The sequence below is a fragment of the Natator depressus genome, chromosome 8, assembly GCF_965152275.1.
Source record: "Natator depressus isolate rNatDep1 chromosome 8, rNatDep2.hap1, whole genome shotgun sequence".
NCBI classification, from domain to species: domain Eukaryota; kingdom Metazoa; phylum Chordata; order Testudines; family Cheloniidae; genus Natator; species Natator depressus.
The window spans coordinates 92821010-92841684 of record NC_134241.1 but is presented as its reverse complement, the minus strand read 5'-3'; the positions used below and the strand labels follow the sequence as shown (position 1 = coordinate 92841684).

Genomic DNA, 20675 nt, shown 5'->3' with positions numbered 1-20675 from the left:
AGATAACACTGCCTCTGCAGAAGGCTTGATAGAGTAGTACCTCTATTAATATAGAACATTAAACTATCCATTCAACAGACTAACCCAACTCAGCTGTATATTTTGCAATCTTTTGAGGAACTGTATTAGTTAATGCTACTCATATAGGACCATGCTTCTGGCGTCTAACGATACAGAAGCTGCTGTACTCAGATATAGTTTCAGATGGTCATTAGCCACATCTTTAGCCAACTTTTTGGTTATACTTATGCATTTATCATCATTTGGGCAAGCAGGGTAGATATATTTTAATTATACAGACTTGAACTACTCAAAGTGCAATTTTCAAGCAGTGGATATCTACATTTTGCAAATCACAGGTTTACCGGGATGTCAGAACACTGACATTTTCTAGACTCAAAATTGAACTTTTCAAGATTGAAGGCAGGATTTTTTTTTTTTTTTAAACAAGACAAGTTAATTTTTACCCCACACTCAACATATTAAAATTTAGTCCTTCCAAAGGTGTACTTTAGGACAGACATACTAACACCGTAGGAAGAAATGACACAGCCTTTTTGTCAGTCCCTGCTGTATTCTTATTGTGGTCATACCAATTCATTTACATCAAAACAGAAGAGGTTATCTAGTTTAGATGACCTTCTATCAATTCCTGGCCAATTTACAAAAACACTCAAGCATCAATGGGGTATTTTATACATCGGATTTAGAAGAAAAATCCATACACTTTACATACAAAATGAACTCGTGCCTTCTACATATGTTAATTGCAGAAAGTCATAATTTCATTTCACTTGGTCTGCAAACAACTGTTTGATTCAGCATCATGCTGACAAGAAATGCATAGAATCTTTATAAATACTTGAAGTGCATTTGTTGTGTTCTCATTTTGGCTCAGTCTTTAACTAGTTTAGTTCTAGAAAGAAGTGTCACCCTATTGATAAAAGACACCTGCTCTAATTTCTTTAATATTTTACTTGTAGTGTACAAGGATGCAGTGAAGTGCAACTTAAAATGTACCATCAAGCTACTGCATTCACCCTTCTGTTTTCCCCTCAGTCTTATTTTCAGTATTTCCTGTTGCTTATTTAACACTTCCCTTTAGTATGCTTTTGGTTCTTCCCCCATCACACATTTGGATATTTATTTTTATAGCTTCTTTTTGTAAGACACACTAGAAGATCATTACTCAGATTTAACATGGACTATAAATGTATTTGAGTAAAATGTACCCACTACACCCCCCCCCCCACACACACACACACACTTCAAGTCTTCATGGATATTGGTATCAGATTTTTAACTGACACTAAAAAAAAAATCCCACTTTGTGTATGTGTTTGTGTGACTGAACACTGACTCAGTACAAACTAGGATGTTGATATTATATGCAATGGTCTAAGCATTTCATGCACACATCTTTGCCATTGTTAATAATCAGGAGAACTGGTCAGCATATCAAAGATCCAAATGGTAAGCGTGAATCATTTTTTCCTATAAAACCAAGTAGTACTCTATTCTCAAGCAAAGTCTTGATGATCCTGCTGCAGCTGCCTTAACTTATCTTTCTAACTTATTTATAAGACTGTTCATGCTCATCTGTGGTTTTCTGATCTTTTAAAATGGGGGCGGGGGGGGGCAGATAGCATTTCACAAAGCTGTGAAGTAGATACTGCAAACATGGTAATATTTATTCTTGTTGCTGGAAGCCTGTTCGTGTGTTTCATATGTTATAAATTGTATATCTTATGGCTTTTTTTTCCGCTTTAGAGTACAAAGCAAAACTGAAAATTACATGACAACTATAGTGTCCTTGACCCATTATATTAAGACAGATATCCTAAGTTCTAAGTAATCTCAGACTAGTACATTGCATTTTCCTATTAATATTTTATTGTAAAGAAAATGGATATTTATGATTCTCATTAAAATATTTTAGCTGCTAATATTAAGAGCTCAGACTATACAGATTAAAAAAAAGGAACGTCAAATATGGGGTTCAGAAGACAAATTCTCTAAAGAGTTTTGTTTTTCTTGGCTTTTCACATTTCATTAACAGAAGAACCAAGAAAGGAAAGGGTTTTGTTTTTGTTTTTCCTTTGTAAAAACTCTTATGATTAAAATATTTTTTGGATAATCGTTATTGTGGAAGGGCACTGAGCATAGTTTCAGTTTTGTTCTTTGTGCACATAATTATGTCTCAGATAATCACAAAAAAAAGCCTTTTACCTTCCATTTATGGTGTGGAAACTTTGTCTTTGTGTACTGCACTGCATGGGATGCGGTCTCCATGGTTGACATTTGCACTTTAATAAACTCAGAAGAAAAAAAAAATGATAGCAACAAATGTTTTAAATATAAACTAGAACACCTCAGTACTGTTGGACTTATGATTAGTCCATTTCCCCCTAGTTGCCAATATCAAGAGACAACTGAGAAAAATTAAGGTTCGCCACACATAAAAGAAAATGAACTTCCCCTTACAGATCAGTATTTCATAATCATTTTGCCATTGGCTTCAAGGGGCCAGGATCTCACTTTCTATCCCAGTATTCTTGAAGTACCTCATGTTTGGATATTTTAGACCTCAAAATTTCACTGGATTCCATAATATTAATAGCCAAGTACCTTAACGGGATGGATGAAATCAATGTGATCTAGTGGTTACTAACACAAACACACAGAATCCAACCTTGGCTCCCTGTGCAAAAAGCTGGGGAGGAGCAAGGGGCTGTGGGGCGGGGGAGATCTTGCAACGGCACATCCCTTGATTGCAGGGGAATGGTATAAAAGCTGGTTTGGAAAGCTTGTGATCTGGTTGCAGGCTCTATTGCAGCAGATGGAATGGGTGATCTAGTGGTTTTACATAGTTTGCAACATGCATTTTGATTTCCTCTCAGTTCCTCAGCTTCTTTACATGGTGTTTCCATGGCCACAGAACTGACAACTAAGCCAAAGAAACTTGGGTTGTCTCTCAGTACCAATAAAATGATGGTTGGCATATTACCAAGAGCATTTGTGTTTTCAGAAAATGGGTGGGAAGTTTATACAGATTTTATTTTAAGTCTTCATCAATTTTCAAACAGAACTACAAAGGGGAGCCATCTCTAAAATAGCTTCCTGTGTGCAACACATTGATGTGATTACAACTAAATGTGTGTATTAAATTTTCCTAATTCACTGGAGTACAAATTAGTATGCACTACAGAAGTTTATGCACAATCAGCCTTTCACATATCAAGTGCTATTGTTCAGTACATACATTTGCCAGAACAGTATGTTGGAATCTGTCGGCAAACTGATGCCTTGTAGAGACAGTTTAATTGTTTTAAACAAGACAAATAGACATGTTCATTGCAGCCAACACCAACATGAAGCTGTTCTGTAAAAGGACACAATCTATTTTTCTTTTTAATTGCCTTGAAGGGATAGAGTTTCACTAGTGGCATATGGTGATTTAGGGCCCAATCCTGCGATCCTCAGTGTCATGCATTGAAGTCAGTAAAGTACAGGTTGAAGAGGATTGGATTCAGAGAGTTATGGAATGGCAGCAGCTCCTCAGCTTGTGTAGATTGTCATGTCTCCATGGGCTCAAGTTGAGGATCTGCCCCAGTAAGTATTTTATAGCTGCACCTTCACTCTATGGTTTGATGGGTTTTTTTGGTTGTTTTATCAGTTTTAGAACAGATACCTTTGTTACTATTATATATATATAAATAAAAGAAATAAAAAAAATTTCAGGCCAACAGAGTTCTTAAAAAAAAAATTTAAGACTCAGATGTATTTGCATTGCTAAAGCCCAAATCTAAGATTCTTATATAAGAAAACGATAGGCAACTTGCCATAGCAACTTAGCTAAATATAGTTACACTGAAAAGGCGGTAGATGACGGACATAATACAAATTCCAATCTGTTCTGAAACCAGATGAACACTTCAGCATCACAAGTAGTCCGTCTAGATTTTGAGAAGTCTAAATATTTGTGCTGGCAACCTTGCAAAGCTGTGCATGCTTAACTGTTTTTTGTAAGTATGGATGAGGGCCAGCACACTTAATGGTAACCACATGTTAAAATAATAATAAAAATCCCTGTATGTCTACTTCTGAGTAAATGTGAAATATCTGCTCTGTTTTCTTGAAGGTTTCCATGCCAGGCTTGAACTAACTGTGGAGTGAACACAGCAGTTTTGTTGTGGCGTGTGCACTTAGCCACGGAAAACATCTATTTCTGAATAAACCACCCTCTAACAATTTTTAGGACTACTCAGCTTACTGTGTATAAAAGGAACAGATTCCAGTCTCAGGTACAGGTGTTTCATGCCACAGAATCTTGAAAAACTTTTAATACATACAGGAGACAGAGTTAGAGCCGTAGCGTGATTCTTTTTCTGAGCAGTATTTCCTCATGGTCCTTTAGACTAGAAATGGATCAGATTCCCCACCTATTCTTTTTAGGACTAGTAACTACATGGTAGACCAAAAGCAAGGCATTACTAGTAGATATAGTCCTCCGTTTTAGGAACAGATTTTAAAAAATGGTTAGGGCTAGATTGTAAATGCACAAGTGACAGAGACACTTACCTCTGTCAGTGGGAGTTAGGTACCTGTCATTTCTGCCTTTGAAATATGGCCCCAGTAGGCTCAGCAATTTAGCTTTCTAAAGTCAAAAATCAATATAATAAAGTGAATTCTGCATTTAGTGTTTATTTACAAACTACTTTTAAAATTAATATTTCTTAAAGATACAAGTAACTCCTCTATCGCTAATATGGTTTTTAACCCAGCAACAACAGTACCAAATATTTCACAACTCGTTCTCTGGCTCAAATCCAGAAACATAGCTTAGTCATAAGAATCCATAATTTGCATACAAAGTGCATCAAAAAGTTCCTCAGGAAGTTTACATTTCCAACATCATTAAGAAAGTGACAGTAACAAGACAAACATCATGTAATCATTATGCACAGTGAATGCCTAGTAAATATTAAGAATCCTACCCTACAAATTCCAAGCTACATACAGCGTAGAAAAATTCACAGGTAAGGTAACTGAATGTCCACCTTTAGGTAGACCTTGTACAAAATAAGCAACACTAGAAGTAGTGAACAGAGGGATAATTCCCTAAACAAGTTGCACTAGTTACCTGTTGTACATTCAATGGGTGTTTCATCTTTTAAAAATATATAGATCCTTTTAAATGGAAAAAAAAAACCCACTTCTAATTTACATTCATATCCGCTTTCCACAATTGGCATGTATAGGCACACCTGCACCATCTTTGGGAAGCTTAAAGCAGATTCTCCACAAGGCTCCACAGGAAGAGGCTGTCCATCAGATGACCAATATTAATGGCTGGCCCACAAAAGAAAAAAAAAAAAGTTTTACTGTAATAGGCATCTTGCCAAAATATGCATCGAACTGTCTGTTGCAATATTGCATTTATATACTTATTTACATCTGATGCATTTAAACTTTTAATACTAAGCTGAACGTATATAAAAATCTACCACATTGTCAGCAGGCGTAAATTGGTCTAGCTTCCCTGACTTCAATGGCACATCATCAGTTTACATCAGTCTAGTATGCTGGCACAGTATATTTCTAGCTGCAGTCAGACTAGCATTAGTACAGCTTTACGTTGCTGCTTAAAGTTACTACTGCTTAGTATTACCAAGTAGGGAAATATCTGAGTTAAACACTATTTTTATATGAACAAATTAAAACACAACTTTCCCACCAGCAAGAGAAGTTTTATATGCACCTCAGTACAGCAAGAGTTTCTGACCATAGGAACTGTAAAAACAAATAAATCCAGATTTACCTGAAATCCAAATGCTCCAATAGCACATAGCCATCTAAGGAGGAAAAGAAAATCAATATGCACATGATTCATCTGCAACTTTGTATATTTGCTTGCTGTGCTAGTCACAAACTGCCTGCAGCAACTTTCTAAATATCTTTGTCTCACAAAAGTTGATTAAAACATGATCCCGTGTCATTAAGCAATCGTTGCAAACTTACATTTGCCCTCAGAATTGCGACATATTACTTGATTCTCTTCTGTGACGTCAATAACATCGAGTTGTTCTCCGGCGGTGATTGGTAAATCAAGTTTTCCTTTGCTTGCGACAGAACAGTGTGCAACTGCTGTGTTGATGATTGTGATTTCCTTATTGTACTAAAAATATATATATATATAAAAAAATACATCACTGCATATTAGGCCCTTTATCTATCTTCTGATCTCAGAACTATAACTATCGAAGACGGAAGTACTTTTGTAAAATAATGATTAAGGCGATTGGGGGGGGGGGGAACTATTACAAGTGTTTAAAGATCGTGAAAACCCAAAGAAGGACAGGAATTCTTAGGGCTGTACACAAAGGAGGATAAATTTAAGTAAATTAAACCACATTTTAAAAAATAAAGTTTCCTTAATGCCCGTGTAAGTGTTCAAGACAGTGAGATCAATTACAACTATGGTACAGCCTCCTGGGGGAAGTGATTGAAGTGTCTCATGGGACATTTAAAAATGGACTGAACAACGTACTAAATAACTGGCTTTAAGGTGGTACCGTAATCACATGTGTGCATAGGTTTGATCCAGAAATTCTCCGATTAAAAACAAAAAAAACAAAACAACCCCCCCCCCCCCCCCCACACACACACACACACACACACATGACAGAACAAAAGAGGGAACTTAGTCATAACTTGCCATGACAACTTGCAATAAGTCTCTAATCCACATTGCAGCTCCTCCCAGGGATGGCTGATGGCAGCTCAACTCCTGCCTCTCCATATTAACAGAGGTATTGCTGAGAGGTTGAGAGAGATCCTTTCCTGTGCCCTTTGGGAAAGATCTCCTAATTGTGCAGCTACTGGCATCTGTTAGTTTACCATTCCCACTTTCTTCCTAGCAGCAGAACCCTTCCTTCTGAGTGCCTCTCTATTCCCTCCCCAAACAGACTGGCCTCTCCGCTGTGAGAGACACCTAATTTCACCATCCAGAAGACTAGACTGAGTTCCCCATTGCAGCAGGCAGTTCTTGAACGATGTTAATAATTAAAGCTAATTCATTTGTTACAGAGGACTAGATTCCCAAATACTCTGCTACAGCAGAACAAGCAATGCTACTCTTATAAACCATAGCACGAACTCAGCAGGGCAGCTTATAGCCTACCGAGCCTATACAGCATTATGGAAAATGTTTATATAAAGGTCCTTTGAATCAGTATCTCCCAGTTTGGGGGGTGCAATCGAGAGGTGGCTCAGGAAAGGGTACCATCTGGGTTAGACTGCACCTGCTGAGTCACTAGAACCAAAAAGTTGGATTAGGGGAGGGAAAGAGGAGCTGATGATTTCTCTGTTCCACCCCTATTCTGGCCCCAGCCAATTCTGAGGCAGCTCTATTCCCACCATCCCCAGCTGGAAAAGATTGTGGGATACACTAGGTTACAAGGGGATTTGTGTGGCCTTTTAAAGGGACTGAACCACAGATCTGGAATATAGGATGCTGCTGACTATCTAGCGTACCATGAATAAAGATTGTTCATTTTCTATCGCTCATCCTTTAAGAATCGCACATAACCATAGTTGGCCTCTCACACTGCTGATTTTCTCTCCTCTTTAAAGAAAACAAAGAACACATACCATAAATTTCTCTCTAAATAACTTCTCTTCTTTTGCCACCTTCTTTCTCTTGTCTATGTTATATTTCTTGGCTTTGAAGAAGTTTCTAGAGGAAACACTGCATCAAGAAGGGAGACATTCTTAGAAGCTCCTTTTTAATCCTTCAGTGAACAAAGCAGCATGAAGCACAGCACAATGCATACAGCAGCACTGAACAATTCTAATTTAGTCTGGAATGAATCATTGCAAGAACAAAGCAAGCAGACTGTGTCAGTGTCTTCTCACAGTGTGTATTAAAAACACAAAAGTATGCAGCTTGGATCAACCTAGGCTTAGTGACAGATTCACTTCACCTGTGTTTTGCATAAAGCTGTGCTTTTTTTTTTAGGGATACAGTCACAATAGAGCTTTTTAAATCGTTTAAGTTAGTAATTTTTATGGAGGTAGGGCAGGAGGAGAATGGGGCAGCTTTCTCCCTTCAGCAATTTCCATTCCCTACCTCCACCCTGCTATTTAAGATTTTATTGGACACTTAAGGCCCTGATCTGGGTAGAGTCCAAATGAAATCAATGGGACAGAATGCGGGAATGGGAGTCTACATCATTACCCTTTTTTAAAATCAATGGAGAAGCATAGTGCTCTGAAAGCCCCACTTTCCTAGTATACTATCAAATGATGTACAATTAGAAATCAGAAAGGCTACAAAGTTAATAAGCCTTTCCAGTCTGAGACTTAAGTGGAGCTATAATAGTTTACACCAGCTCAGGATCTTCCCCTCCACATGCATTTGAGAGATGTTAAAGATGGTTTGAAAAATAAATCCAGAATAGTGATCAATTCTGGATCATTAATAAAATAGGAAACTATGGAAAAAGGAGTATACCCTTTCCACCTCAATAGCCATTCTAGAACACATTTATTATTATGTTTTAGTCAATGAAGTTTACCTTTGAAATTCAGTGGTAAATCTCCAGTTAATATTATATGCTTCTATTAACTCAGACAAGGGAATTTTGGGCTCAGTTTTTTTTGCAAGGGCTCTCTATAGACTTCAGTGGCATAGGGTTAAATGTCCTTTGAGCTTTTAAACACAGGGTGAAATCCCAGCCCCATTGCAACCACTGGCAAAACTCCAATTGTGGGTGAAATCTTGTACTACTGAAGTCAGTCTTGTTTGAGATTAATTTTCTCTAGGTACAAGAAGTGTTGATCCCCATTATTTGGGGAGGAGGGTCATACAGTGTGATGACGATATCAGAATATTTTAAAACTAAAATAAGACACACTTGTAAGTTACTTACCTTCAGCTACTTTCCACCATTCAGTTAAAAAAAAATAGGAAATAAGATCCAATATTAGGCAGTTCTTAAAGACTAAGCATTTAAGATCATATTAACAAGATTCTTCATTGATACTTTCAGCCCCTAAAATCTCTATGTCCACATAACAGAGGAAACCTCATCATGTTAGTTACATTGCATTTCTTCCTTTAGCCATTACACAAGTCTCAGTGGGAACGGAATAAGAGTGACTGCTAGTCAACATGCTAGGTGATACCTGTGAAGGGTCAGCAATGCTTGTTTAAAAGACCCAGAATATTAGTTGCTATCTAGAGCTGTGCACATGTTTGTATTTGAAGTGAAACTGGAAAGTTTGGGGCATTTCACTTCAGTTTTCACAGCAGGAAAAGCCAACATTACTGAATGTAGTGTTATTGTGGCCATGTTGGTCCCAGGATATTAGAGAGACAAGGCGCATGAGGTAATTTCTTTTATTGGTCAACTTCTGTTGGTTAGAAAGAGAAGCTTTCAAGCTTACCCAAAGCTTTCACCTTATCTTACATGGTGGGTTAAAGCATCCGTACATCAATGAGCACTAGGGAACTTTTAAAGTGTTTCAGCAGGATCTACACAGACAGTTACTGTGCAGCACCCTGGAGGACTAATCCCAGCTTGCCACATGGTACGTGCTTGTGTGGACACTGCCTATGTTGTATGCACATCCTAGAGACATCTAAAGAGGTAGTTCTTCTGGCCAGTGTTTTCTCCCAGCACAGACCAAATCACTGATACTTTGGTCTCAAATGCTTGTTTAAAGAGGTTGTATTTAGGCTGAGGAGCTGTACTACTACACTGCACAGCATTAGGTAGATATAGTCCTACCTCAACTAGAGAGAAGAGAGGCTACAAAACTTCAGGATAAAACTTTGGGGAAAGAAGGCCCTTGAAGAATTCCCCACTCACACACACACACACCCCAAGGTTATACGTTTCCTCCGAGTCTAGTTTCTGCAAACTTTGGTAGACAGTTTTCATGAAATTTTGCAAAGTGAAAGGATACTCTCTCAGTGTTATCAAAGTCTAATAAAATGCTCTCTCTCAAAGTTTAAATAATGTTGGACTGGGAAGACTGACACCTTGTACTTAATTGGGAAGAATACATACAATTATAGAAAAAAAGATCTTTCGTCACCTTTCTATATCTTCACTGCTTCTTGTTTGATCTTTATCTTTTGGCATCAGAAATTTTAGCTTCCAATTTTTGTGTTTGTCGTCCTTCTCTCTAGGGAAAAAAGGAACAATTGAGGATATTTATAACAATCCTTTTCAAACAGAAGGGTGGCACAAGGATTTTTTATTTAAAAAGATATCGAATTTCACACACCACTGAAACGCGAACACTTAATGCAGGAACCTTGCTGCTTATACCAGTTTACATCAATACTGCTCAATAGTTGAAGAGCAAGAAATGAAGTACGTGCTATCTAGTTAAGATTACAGGGAGACATTTTTGCAGAAGGCAAAATGCAGCTACACAAGAGTTGGACTGGGCACATTGGGGATTAAATCCCCATCTCTTATGGATAGTTTCATGAGCCACGGCTTCATTTTACATTGTATCCAAAAGACAGCACTATGCTAGGGTTCACTTACAACACTTTTAGGATGCCACCTGCCAATTCAGAAACATCCTTTCCTAGAGCACTTGAGCTTTTCCTAGAGAACTCCTATAAATACTGACCCTATCTTGCTTAGCTTATAAAAAGGTACAGTGAAAGTGTCTCTCTGAAGGCCAACACAGTATGCCACAGATTTGTGGAGGAATGTTGCCTGCAGCATAAGAACCTGTTTTGGAGAAATATTACAGTAGTCATCCTCTTTTGTAAAGGAGAGTTACTTACTTTGCATCTTTTTGATCCACATCAATGCCATCATATGCCATGTTTCCCTGGGACACCACCTCTGTTATCAAAACATTCAGCGTAACGGTGAGTCAGAAAACATTCATCCGAGTACGGTATTTGAAACCACTGACCGTAATAAAACTGGGACTGCACCTAGCCTGTCTGAAACGCTATCAATCCAAAGAAACTAAATGTTGTAGCAATGAAGGATTCTCAAGGCAAAAGGAAGGAGACTTCCCCATGAGTAGGCACCGGTGGCTAGGGAGAAATAATTAAAAACACCCAAAGACATCTCTAAAAGAGAGTCATTTGCCTGAGCGCACTGCTCTGGTTGGAAATTTACAGTTCTTGGGATGTAACAGTTTGGGATTTCATTCTGCTCTCAACTAGTTTAATGCCATTTAAAAAAATTTTTTTTAATGCTAGAAAGGACTATTATGATCACCTACCCCAACTTCCTACATAACACAGGCCAGGAATTTGAACCCAGGTCTCAAGTCCCAGGTTTGTGCCCTAAGCACTGGACCAGCCTTTCTAAGGAATTAGCCCCAATTTACACATGGGACACAGTCAGGCCCTATAAATTATTCTGAGGAATATGGTACATTCGTTCTGATAGGAGGATGAAATTCTAGGGCTCAATTCAGACTCGGTTAAAGTGGAGGCAATCCAGTTGAGTCCACTGGAATCATTCCCATTTGTACCAGATCCAAATCTGGCCCTTTCCCCTTCACGACCTGAAATGGCTTTCACAAAAGATTCTCAAGAACGGTCAGAGGAATCCTGGATTGCTTTATTGAGCAAGTCGGCTACTGAAACAGTTTACATCTGCACGAGAATAATCTCGCCTCCATACCCCACCTCAAAACCACAAGTAAAGTGCACACCTATATTAAGTCTTTAAAATTAACACTGCCACATACCAATTTTAGAGTGTTACAGTACACAGTCTATTTTAAAAGAGGCAAGACACCCATACCACCCCTTCCAGGCACATTCTAATGTAATCACACACATACACAGCTTACCTAAGTTTGGTACTGAACTGGACAATATGCTGGAGGGGGCGGGAGGGAGAGAGAGAAAACATATGGAGGAAAAAAAAATTATTTACATACAAACATGTTAAAACAGCCATCTTAGCAGCATGGCAACTGTACCGGTGGCTCAAGGTAAGATTCTACACTGAGGCTCTGGAATGCTACAGGTCTAAGAAGAAATTATGTTCTCACGACCCCTCGCCCCAATGATCCATTAAATCTTTGAAGAGTCAGTCTGTCCTTTATATTCTGCGTCTCCCTAACATACGCGTGAACACTTTTCAGACCTCCAAAGCTAAGAGGCAGACACACAGTCTAAAATGGTTATTATGGGGACGCCACAATTGAAAGTGCCTTTTCAAAGACCAGAACATAGAAGAAAGGAAAGAGCTGACACTGGCCAAATATTTCTCCCATACTGGTCAATGAATGCAGCATGCCATGCACCTGTCTGTAAGCTACCATGCAGTTTTATGATGACCTCCTTATTAGGTCTTATTTACAAGATCCACAGCAGTGTTCAGAACTCTTTTCTGTGATACAAGAAGGTATAGTGTGAAAGTTTAAGCAACGTATGGTAGATCATTAGTATGATCATAATTTAGCAGGTATGGAGCAAGGAGATGCTAAAGAGTGAGAGAACAACAGAGGAAATAGAGTGAGAACAGATTTAAAGAAATGAGGCAAGCATGTTTACATCAGAGCTTTTTACAGAAATAAAAAACCCAAGACAGCCAAAATGATGGATGAGTACCTAGAAGAAGAGAGGACACATACTGTACCTGTAGTTAGTGTAAAGACCCACTAAATACCCACACCTTCTCTTTTTAGAAAATGAAAGCAGACAAATCAGTTCACGTCCATGTGTGTGTAGATAATATTTTGCACAAGTGCCAGGGCCTCAGTGAACTTGCAGCCACTTATCTGACAACTCTTTCTAAAAGCGGTCTGCTTTCCCTAAATTCAAGTGCTGGATATTAAGAGAAGTTGTGTACATGACAGACAGCTTTCATACTGTAGCTCCCACTACACATTCCCAAACACAGCTATATTCCTTTAAAGCCAGAAAAAAAATCCCACCAGACATTCTCAGGACCAAAAGAGTATGGCACCATAGTATGGCACCTGCTTCATCTGACGGTAGGCGTTTTGCAGAGAGGGGTCAAGAGACCTTATGTTCTGCAGCCAACCATCATGCATTCATGAAGTGAGAAACTGGCACAAACCAGCATCTTGAATATGAAGCCAACAGGACTCGAAAGAGTACTAGAAAAAGGTAGACAATATTCCTTCATGTGTCATTAACTTGTTATACCAGAGACTGAATGGTCTCCTCTTTCTTATCAGATACTATTGCCAGCTTGAATGTGAAAGGCAAATCATCTTCTCTAAGGTACCACCTTTCCCAGCCTACAGGTGACAAGAGCACACACAGGTCTCTGCATTGCTAATACCATATTGCTGTACCTGTCTTCTACAGACATGCAACATTTTTCAAGGTTTCATCAGCAGTGCAGAGAGAGGAAGTCAGAGCTTTACTTAGCTCTCCACAGAACGTGGTTCAGTTAAGTCATTTTAAAAATAAAGGAGTTGGTTGAGATCAGTGGGTTTTTATGCCAGACTAATCCATGAAGTAGATGGGAGGCTTTCCACGGACTTCAAAATTTCTACTCTGCCGTCCTCCGCCTCTGCCCCGATGATTAGGGTTTAATTCTGCCTCTCAAGGCAAAAAGTGCGGGAAAAGCCATTGATATTGGTGCTCCTAAGAATGATGGATCAGACTAACAGAACCTTGTTCTGACCTCCCACTGATGTAAATCCAGAGTAACTTCCCTGCAGTTATACCATTGTAAATTTGGATCAGGCCCAGTGATTTTTTTTTGGGGGGGGGGGGGGGGGGAAGAAGTCAGATTCCTACTTTCATTACTCAAAAAAGGAACCAAATATCTCATGAGTAAAACAGCTGCCTTAAGAACAATTTAAAGTCATAGATTAACAGAATGGATGTACTGGTCACATACCCCTAATGGAAAGCATTATCTTTGGATTCTTTAAGGGTGCTAAATAATACAGTTACAACACAAGATTTTTTCCCCTCTTTATGAACTTGAGTTTAAGAAGGTCTTTGCCCACCAACTGGAAAAGGAAAATATTAAATCAATTAATTTTTCCTCTTCACTGATCTACATCCGTTCAACTTGCTTTGATTACTGGACCACCATCACAACCCAAGCCAATTAGCAGTTTGGAAGGACATAAGCATCCTCATGCTTCAAGACATTATCCAACCTATGATTTAGGAAGAAACTTGCAGATTATTCCATAATTGACATATTCAGGGTTTCTTGCACCTTTTTCTGAAGTGTTTGGTGCTGTCCATTGTGAGAGACAAGATACTGGACCAGACGCACCCTAGGCGTGATCCATTATGGAAATTCCTGTGGAACAGCTGGTCATCATAAGTGACTTTTGAGGCAGATTTGCCAAACAAGCTGTGTCCAGAACTACAAAAAGAAAAAGTGATAGTTTCCAAACATGAACCGAGCAGGAGCTGTTTAGACAACATTTCTTACCGGCTGTTTTCCTTCATCTTGGCATTCTTCAATTTAATTATGTCTTTCTTGAAAAACTTCCCAAGTTGCTTTAGTTTTTCTTTTCTATCTGAACTAGGTACGAAGAAAATACATTGGGAAGAAAGAAAAAAAAAAAAGCGTGAGATTTAAGAATGCTGAATGCCCACAAAAGTTGCCATCTTGGCAGTGCTAGAGATTATCCTCTATTCAGAAAGCAGGGACTGCACCCTAAGAAGCACTTAGGCCCCAGTCCAGCAAAGCACTTAAGCATGTGCTTAACTCACTGGGGACTACTCACATGCTTAGAGTTAAGCTTAAGTGCTTTGCTGGACTGAGGCCTTCAATCTAAATTCCCTCTTGCATTGGTTTTAGTTCACACATGGGATTTTTCAAAGCCAGTTAGTTACTAGTGGAAAAAAAAAAAAAGTCAGTTTCCTCCCCTACCACATTCAGAAATTGAGTGTTTTCGTGAAACTCCAAATCTCGGATAAAAGGAACAGTGCTTCCCTGGGTCCAGTTCCTGGTAGATATTACAGATGGAAGGACAGTCTTGTGGTTAAGGCCCAAGCCCGGGAGTCAGACCACCTCTTTCTGTTCCAGGCTCCACCACACATCTCTGTCCTGTATGGCCTTGGGCAAGACAAATTCTCTTTATGTCTACAACAGGGGGAATTGTACTTGCTTATGGCACAGGGGTGTTGCAAAACTTATTTCCCATAGTGGATGTATACTGAGGTGTTTAAGAAGACCCAAGATAGAAGGTACTCGATAAGTAAGTCCTAAATACAGTGAGCACAACTCCTTGAGCACTGGCTGCACGTTGTACTGGCAGGAAGACTATCTAAAGGATGGCCTTGTGGTTACGGCACTGAACTAAGACTCAGGATATTGAGTTTCAATGCCCAGCTCTGCTGTAAACTTCTTTGTGCAATCTTGGGCAAGTCACAATCAATTTCTCCATTTCCCCATCTGCAACGGGAGGATAAGGAAACTTCATTTCTCCTACTATTTAGTATCTATTTAGACAAGGGACTGGCTGTGCATGTATGGCATTTAGCACAATGGACCACAGTCTTGTTTAAATTAAAGGGGCACCTAGAGGCACCAAAGAGCATTGCTCTTCCCCCTCCCCCCAATCCTCTAGGTTTCAAAACTTCCCATATTTTCTCCACACACAAGATATAAGTTAGGTTTAAACCCAGGTGCAATTACTCCTCACGTCCATAAAGGAGCACTATGCACAAGATAAATAACTCCACATTCTGCTGTATAAAAACCAGACATCAGGTGCACCTTTTAAGAAGTTTTGTGGAGCAATGCCTCACCATTTGCTATAGTCAAGGGCTGAGTCAGCTACACTGTGGAAAGGTGTATGAAGTCTCATTCCACACACAGAGTGATCTTACAGAGCTAATGATTGGAAATGCAGTTAGTAAATGTCAGCTAATGTCAAACAACAAATCAATATCCCTTCTACAGTTGTAAAACATGTATTTATATCCAATAGCCAACAGGCACAGTACATAGAAGTGCATTCAGCTGCTTGAAGGCATACAAATGGCAACTCACTCCAGTTTGATTGGATTATAATCCCCATTCTGAATATCTTCATATATTTCGTCATACTTGTCTTCTGAAGCTTAAAAACAAGACAGATGTATTCACAAATCACATTCAATGGTAACAATCTTCAAGGTCTGCTAAACAGAACAAACAGCTCTGGAACAGGAGAACCACTTAGCACTACATAGGCTATGGCTACACTATGAGCTAGCGGTGGGATTCCCAGCTCACGTGTAAATATTCACACTAGCGCACATCTCAGCTAGCATACTAAACACAGAAGTGTAGCTGCCACAGCACCAGCTAGCTACCAGACTACCAGAACCCTGCTGTCTACGCAAGCTGGGAATCAGACCCCCTAGCTTGTAGCATAAAGTGCAACAAAAATTCACAAGAGACCGTTTATTCCCAGATGGAAGCTTGCCACACTGCTGAACGCTCAGCATTGGAGTGGTACTGATCAATAAAAGAATCTAAGAACACTCATTGTATTTATACATGAGCTAACAGTGGAATGTTCAACACAATGCACACGCCGTTCTTTGTAAACTTGTTTTCTTTTTAAAGTGCTAGTGCTCTAGTGGTTAGAAAATGTATTACGATCAGGTGGCTAAAACTGTACAGTCTAAGGCATAAACAAATCTTGCATATGAGCTGCAGGGGTAGATTTATTAAGATATCAAAATTCATCCAATGAATGACATTATTAGGATAATATTTGACTAACAGGAGATTGCTGTCACATCACACTAGGAATCCCACTAAGAAAAAAAATCTATCACACCACCAGAAAAGTGGTAGGTTTAATGATGGTATTTGTGATTTTGTCTCCTAGTAATATGGACGTGGCAACTTTAACTACAATTGCTTAAAATGGATACAGACAGGCGCTTATGGGTGAAATTCATTATAGCAGATCCATATGGCCAAGTGAAGCTTCAACAATATATTGGTGGAAAATCCTGTCCCTGGTTCCATGGGCATGGAGGTTTCCACACAGAGAGGAAACCAGTGCAATTCCGGGCTGGGGGAGGAGGAGGAGGAAGAAGAAGAAAAGGAATACGGGCAGGTTTTGGAGAGGCCACTCTCAAAGCACTGCAGAGCTATTTAAGGGTTAGATCCAGGATCACCACCGCTATGTAATGCTAAAGTCACAGAGTCTACTCCTGCAGTTAGGCTGCAGTAGCAGCTGCAATGCACAGCTTAGGGGTAAAGGAAGAATTCTTTCCTCATTGTCTTGGCAGAGATCCCAGTGCCCTGCTCACTTTCCTGGATTGACTGGAAACGTGGCAGAGGACTGGACTGTAGTGTGGGATTCAAGTGTAGCATAGGGCCATATGCAACTCTTTTCTGGGGTGAGCTCCACTCCAGGCACAAAAGGCACCCTTTTAAATGGAGGTATGCATCAATGTAATGAATGATCCAAGTTCAAACTTCCCAACTCTGCCATACTTACAGCTATCTGAAGTGAACGAGCTAAAGGCGTCAGAGGCTTGATTCCTGGAAAATGAAGTATCAAGACAGGTGGATATATCAGTTTACTATATTGCAGGTTTTAGAAGACATCTCAAAACCCAGTCGTTAGCATGTACTCACACAGCATGCTTTATATCTTCTACATCATCATACACATCCTCTGATGTCTGCATTGGCTTCAGAATCCTTTGGCTCAAAGCCACCATGTCTTCATCTGCTTTCAGGGCACCCACGCACACATAGCGAGCTGAAAATGAAACAGCATCTTGCCTTAGAAGCTCTTCTGATCACCTACTATCAGGTCAAGGATGATCATCTTTGATAACTCATGTTGGTGTCACAATAAATATGTCAGTTGCAGAGGAAGCCAAACTTCCTTAGATCTAGGAGTTAAGAAGCGTCTTTGATTGCACTAAGCTGCTTTGAAAGAAAAGCATAAAAAGAGTCTCAAAGACTTATTTTAGAGATTTACCAGTTTGCTCAGTACCTGAAGCCCTCAACTGTGAAATTTTTCAACTGCAAGAACCAAAATAGGATTTAAAAAAATAAATAAAATAAAATAAAATAGATGAGCATTTACTGAAATAAATGAAGAGATTGAATTGTTAGGATCTTTGGAGTGGTTGATATGGTTGAGAGAGTAAGGATTGATAGATTACTTAAGCCTGGGGAATATACCTGCAAATCACGGTAGAGGGGAAAAAATAAAAAAAAGTCTCATTTGTGATTTTAGCTGATGTTTATGACACAGAGAACTAGGACAATTAAGTGCTTGAACTGTTTCAGTTAGGTAAAAAATAGACACCAACTCAATAGGCACTCCTCCAACAATGTTAGGTCTAAGGTTGTGCATTTGACCAGTCCAAAAATTATTGGTAAATTTACAAGTCAAGTATATGTAAGGCTGTACAAAAGTATGGATTTTTTCTGGTTCAAAAGTTGCAGCCACCGTTTGTTGAAGCTGAGGTTTTGGTGTGCGCAGTGCATAACCCATTTGAAAAACAAAAACAGGTTGCCTTTATATACTTGCTTTTAAAATAGATTCACCACCCCTGGGTGCTCACCCACCCATATGCTCCAGCACCTTCTTCCAAGGCATGCAGCCTGCCTTCTAAGCAGGGCAGCAGCTCAGATATGTCCCAATAGCTCTTGAAGGCAAGTGTGACCTAGAGGTAGCCATCCAAATTGGAGTACTGTTGCTACCTCACAAATAGGGGGAAAACCCCCCCACCCCGATGACCCAAATTTGAGTGCTGTTGCTACCTCATTCACCAAATTTGTAACCCCCAACCCCGATCACCCAAATTTGGCTCAGCTGCCTCTGTCATGATGGAGAGAAGCTAGGCCAAATTTGAGGGAATGGTAGTACAACCTGGCACACAAGCTTGCAATGCCAACACCACTCAAATTTGTGGCAACTGTAAAAAACACACAACCCAACAACCACCCTGTGGTGTGTGTTCAGAGTTATGGCCCATGATTTTCTTACAGCCTTAAATACTGGTCCAACATTTTAAAGCACTAATTTATTAGAACAAAAAAAAAAAAAAAAAAAAAAAGACTAAGACTTTATGTTCTCCAATAGGCTTAGCCTTCGAGAGATACTTATGCCTAATTTCAAAACACAAGTTAATACAACTCCAGTTCAGTTACTCAGAAAAATATGAAACAATTAAATGGAGTTATGGGGTTTTTTGGTTTGGTTTTGTTATAAGACGACGGGCACCATGATGCAAGTCAAAAGATAGGCTGCCACTGCCATCAGGACGTCCTTGCTAGAATATATTACATTATTTGATCACTGTCAAATATTAAGCAATCAGTTGACCAGCTTGCCAAGCCTAGTTAGGCCTTGAAGGAAAAAAACGGGTTGGATTAAGAAACTTAAGAGACAGAGCCAAAAGCAACTAGTATTTTTAAATGGATGCCTCCATGCTCAGCTGCCACACCAGAAATATGCAACACTGACAAATTTCTGCCCATATTATGAATTTCATCATAATGCTTCAGAGCAAAATTAACTTCTCACTTTTGGTCTCTCTGATTTTTCAAAAGCACCTAGCATTGGCCGCACTCTGCTCCCATTTACATCAATGGGAGCAGAGATAGGCCAACCTCGAACAATACTAAAAATTCCACCCAAAATTACCTCCAGCCATTCAAGAGATCCGTCATAACCTACAGCTCAATCCTGAACAGTCTCTGTCAATGGCAGCAAAGTTAAGCAGCGTGGTTTAAAAATAACATCGCTGTCAGGAATGAATTGAAATAAATTACTTACAGGGAAAGCCAATTTATACTTGGAAGCTGCAGAATAAGTTGAAAAAGAAGAAATACATTCCCCATTCACTACAAACTAAAGTAAGTGGAGTGCGTCTGGCAACTGTATAGCTTAAGATGATAACAGAAGCCCAAACAATGTACTAGCACTCTGGGTCTGCACCATAACGAAGAAAATAAGGGCTCATTCTTTAAATTTTGTAGTCTCATTAGAACTAATCATGCCAGCAAGGGGTGGGGGGAATTGGCAAATGAAAAACAAACAAAAAAAATTATTTGTATATGTGGTCAATTGAAGCTATTTGGCCGAAGTTTGTGATGAATTTGCCAAATAAATAGTTTCAACCAAAAAAAGCTTAAGCCTAGATTCACAAGGGGACTTTGGTGCCATTCGCAAAACTCAGAGGAGGTGGTGGTAATGAGGCCATCCCCCTTACACCCAGTAACCTTGTGGTTTGGGCACTCACCCGGGATGCGGGAGACCCACATTTGAATCCATGCTCTGGAGTAGGATCTTGAACTCAGCTCTTCTCCCTTCCAGCTGAGTGCCCTAACCAACAGCCTATAGCATCATTCTTACTCTCTTCCCCAATGACTACTCAAGGACTCTGTACAAAGTAGAACGGCTTCAACATGAGAGACAGAGTCTCACCTCAGAACATCCTTGTGTGATGCTTAGGCCACTTACCTGGTATGTTGGAGACCTGAGTTCAAGTGCCAGCTCCAGAGTGGGGATTCAAACCCAGTCTTCCATATTCCAGGTTAGTGCCCTGGTTACTCCATAGAAAGGGGACACCACCAGTTCCAGTTTTGACAGTCTAGCCCTTCATTTCCTTCACTTTTAAGTTAATGCCCAACATAAAAATGCATCGTTTGATATGAAATTTTTTTCTGCTTACTTTTAATTCACTGAAAATTTTTGGTTTT

The 20675-nt window shown here is 39.4% G+C and overlaps 2 protein-coding genes across 2 annotated transcripts in view; one reads left to right on the top strand and one right to left on the bottom strand.

Annotated features, from left to right (window-relative positions):
• Positions 1 to 6257, top strand: part of PRKAA2 (protein kinase AMP-activated catalytic subunit alpha 2) — a 38392-nt gene extending 32135 nt beyond the window's left edge. Inside the window, exon 9 of the mRNA XM_074961671.1 lies at positions 4142 to 6257. Within this exon, the coding sequence (XP_074817772.1) occupies positions 4142 to 4176 (35 nt within the window). The 3' untranslated portion in view covers positions 4177 to 6257. The remainder of the gene's footprint in view (positions 1 to 4141) is intronic.
• Positions 4522 to 20675, bottom strand: part of FYB2 (FYN binding protein 2) — a 45213-nt gene continuing 29059 nt past the window's right edge. The window contains exons 10-20 of the mRNA XM_074961669.1: positions 17589 to 17715; positions 17449 to 17492; positions 15999 to 16068; positions 14430 to 14522; positions 11845 to 11873; positions 10814 to 10874; positions 10105 to 10194; positions 7654 to 7750; positions 6022 to 6178; positions 5822 to 5855; positions 4522 to 5352 (exon numbers count right to left, since the gene is read on the bottom strand). Of these exons, the coding sequence (XP_074817770.1) occupies positions 5346 to 5352; positions 5822 to 5855; positions 6022 to 6178; positions 7654 to 7750; positions 10105 to 10194; positions 10814 to 10874; positions 11845 to 11873; positions 14430 to 14522; positions 15999 to 16068; positions 17449 to 17492; positions 17589 to 17715 (809 nt within the window). The 3' untranslated portion in view covers positions 4522 to 5345. The remainder of the gene's footprint in view (positions 5353 to 5821; positions 5856 to 6021; positions 6179 to 7653; positions 7751 to 10104; positions 10195 to 10813; positions 10875 to 11844; positions 11874 to 14429; positions 14523 to 15998; positions 16069 to 17448; positions 17493 to 17588; positions 17716 to 20675) is intronic.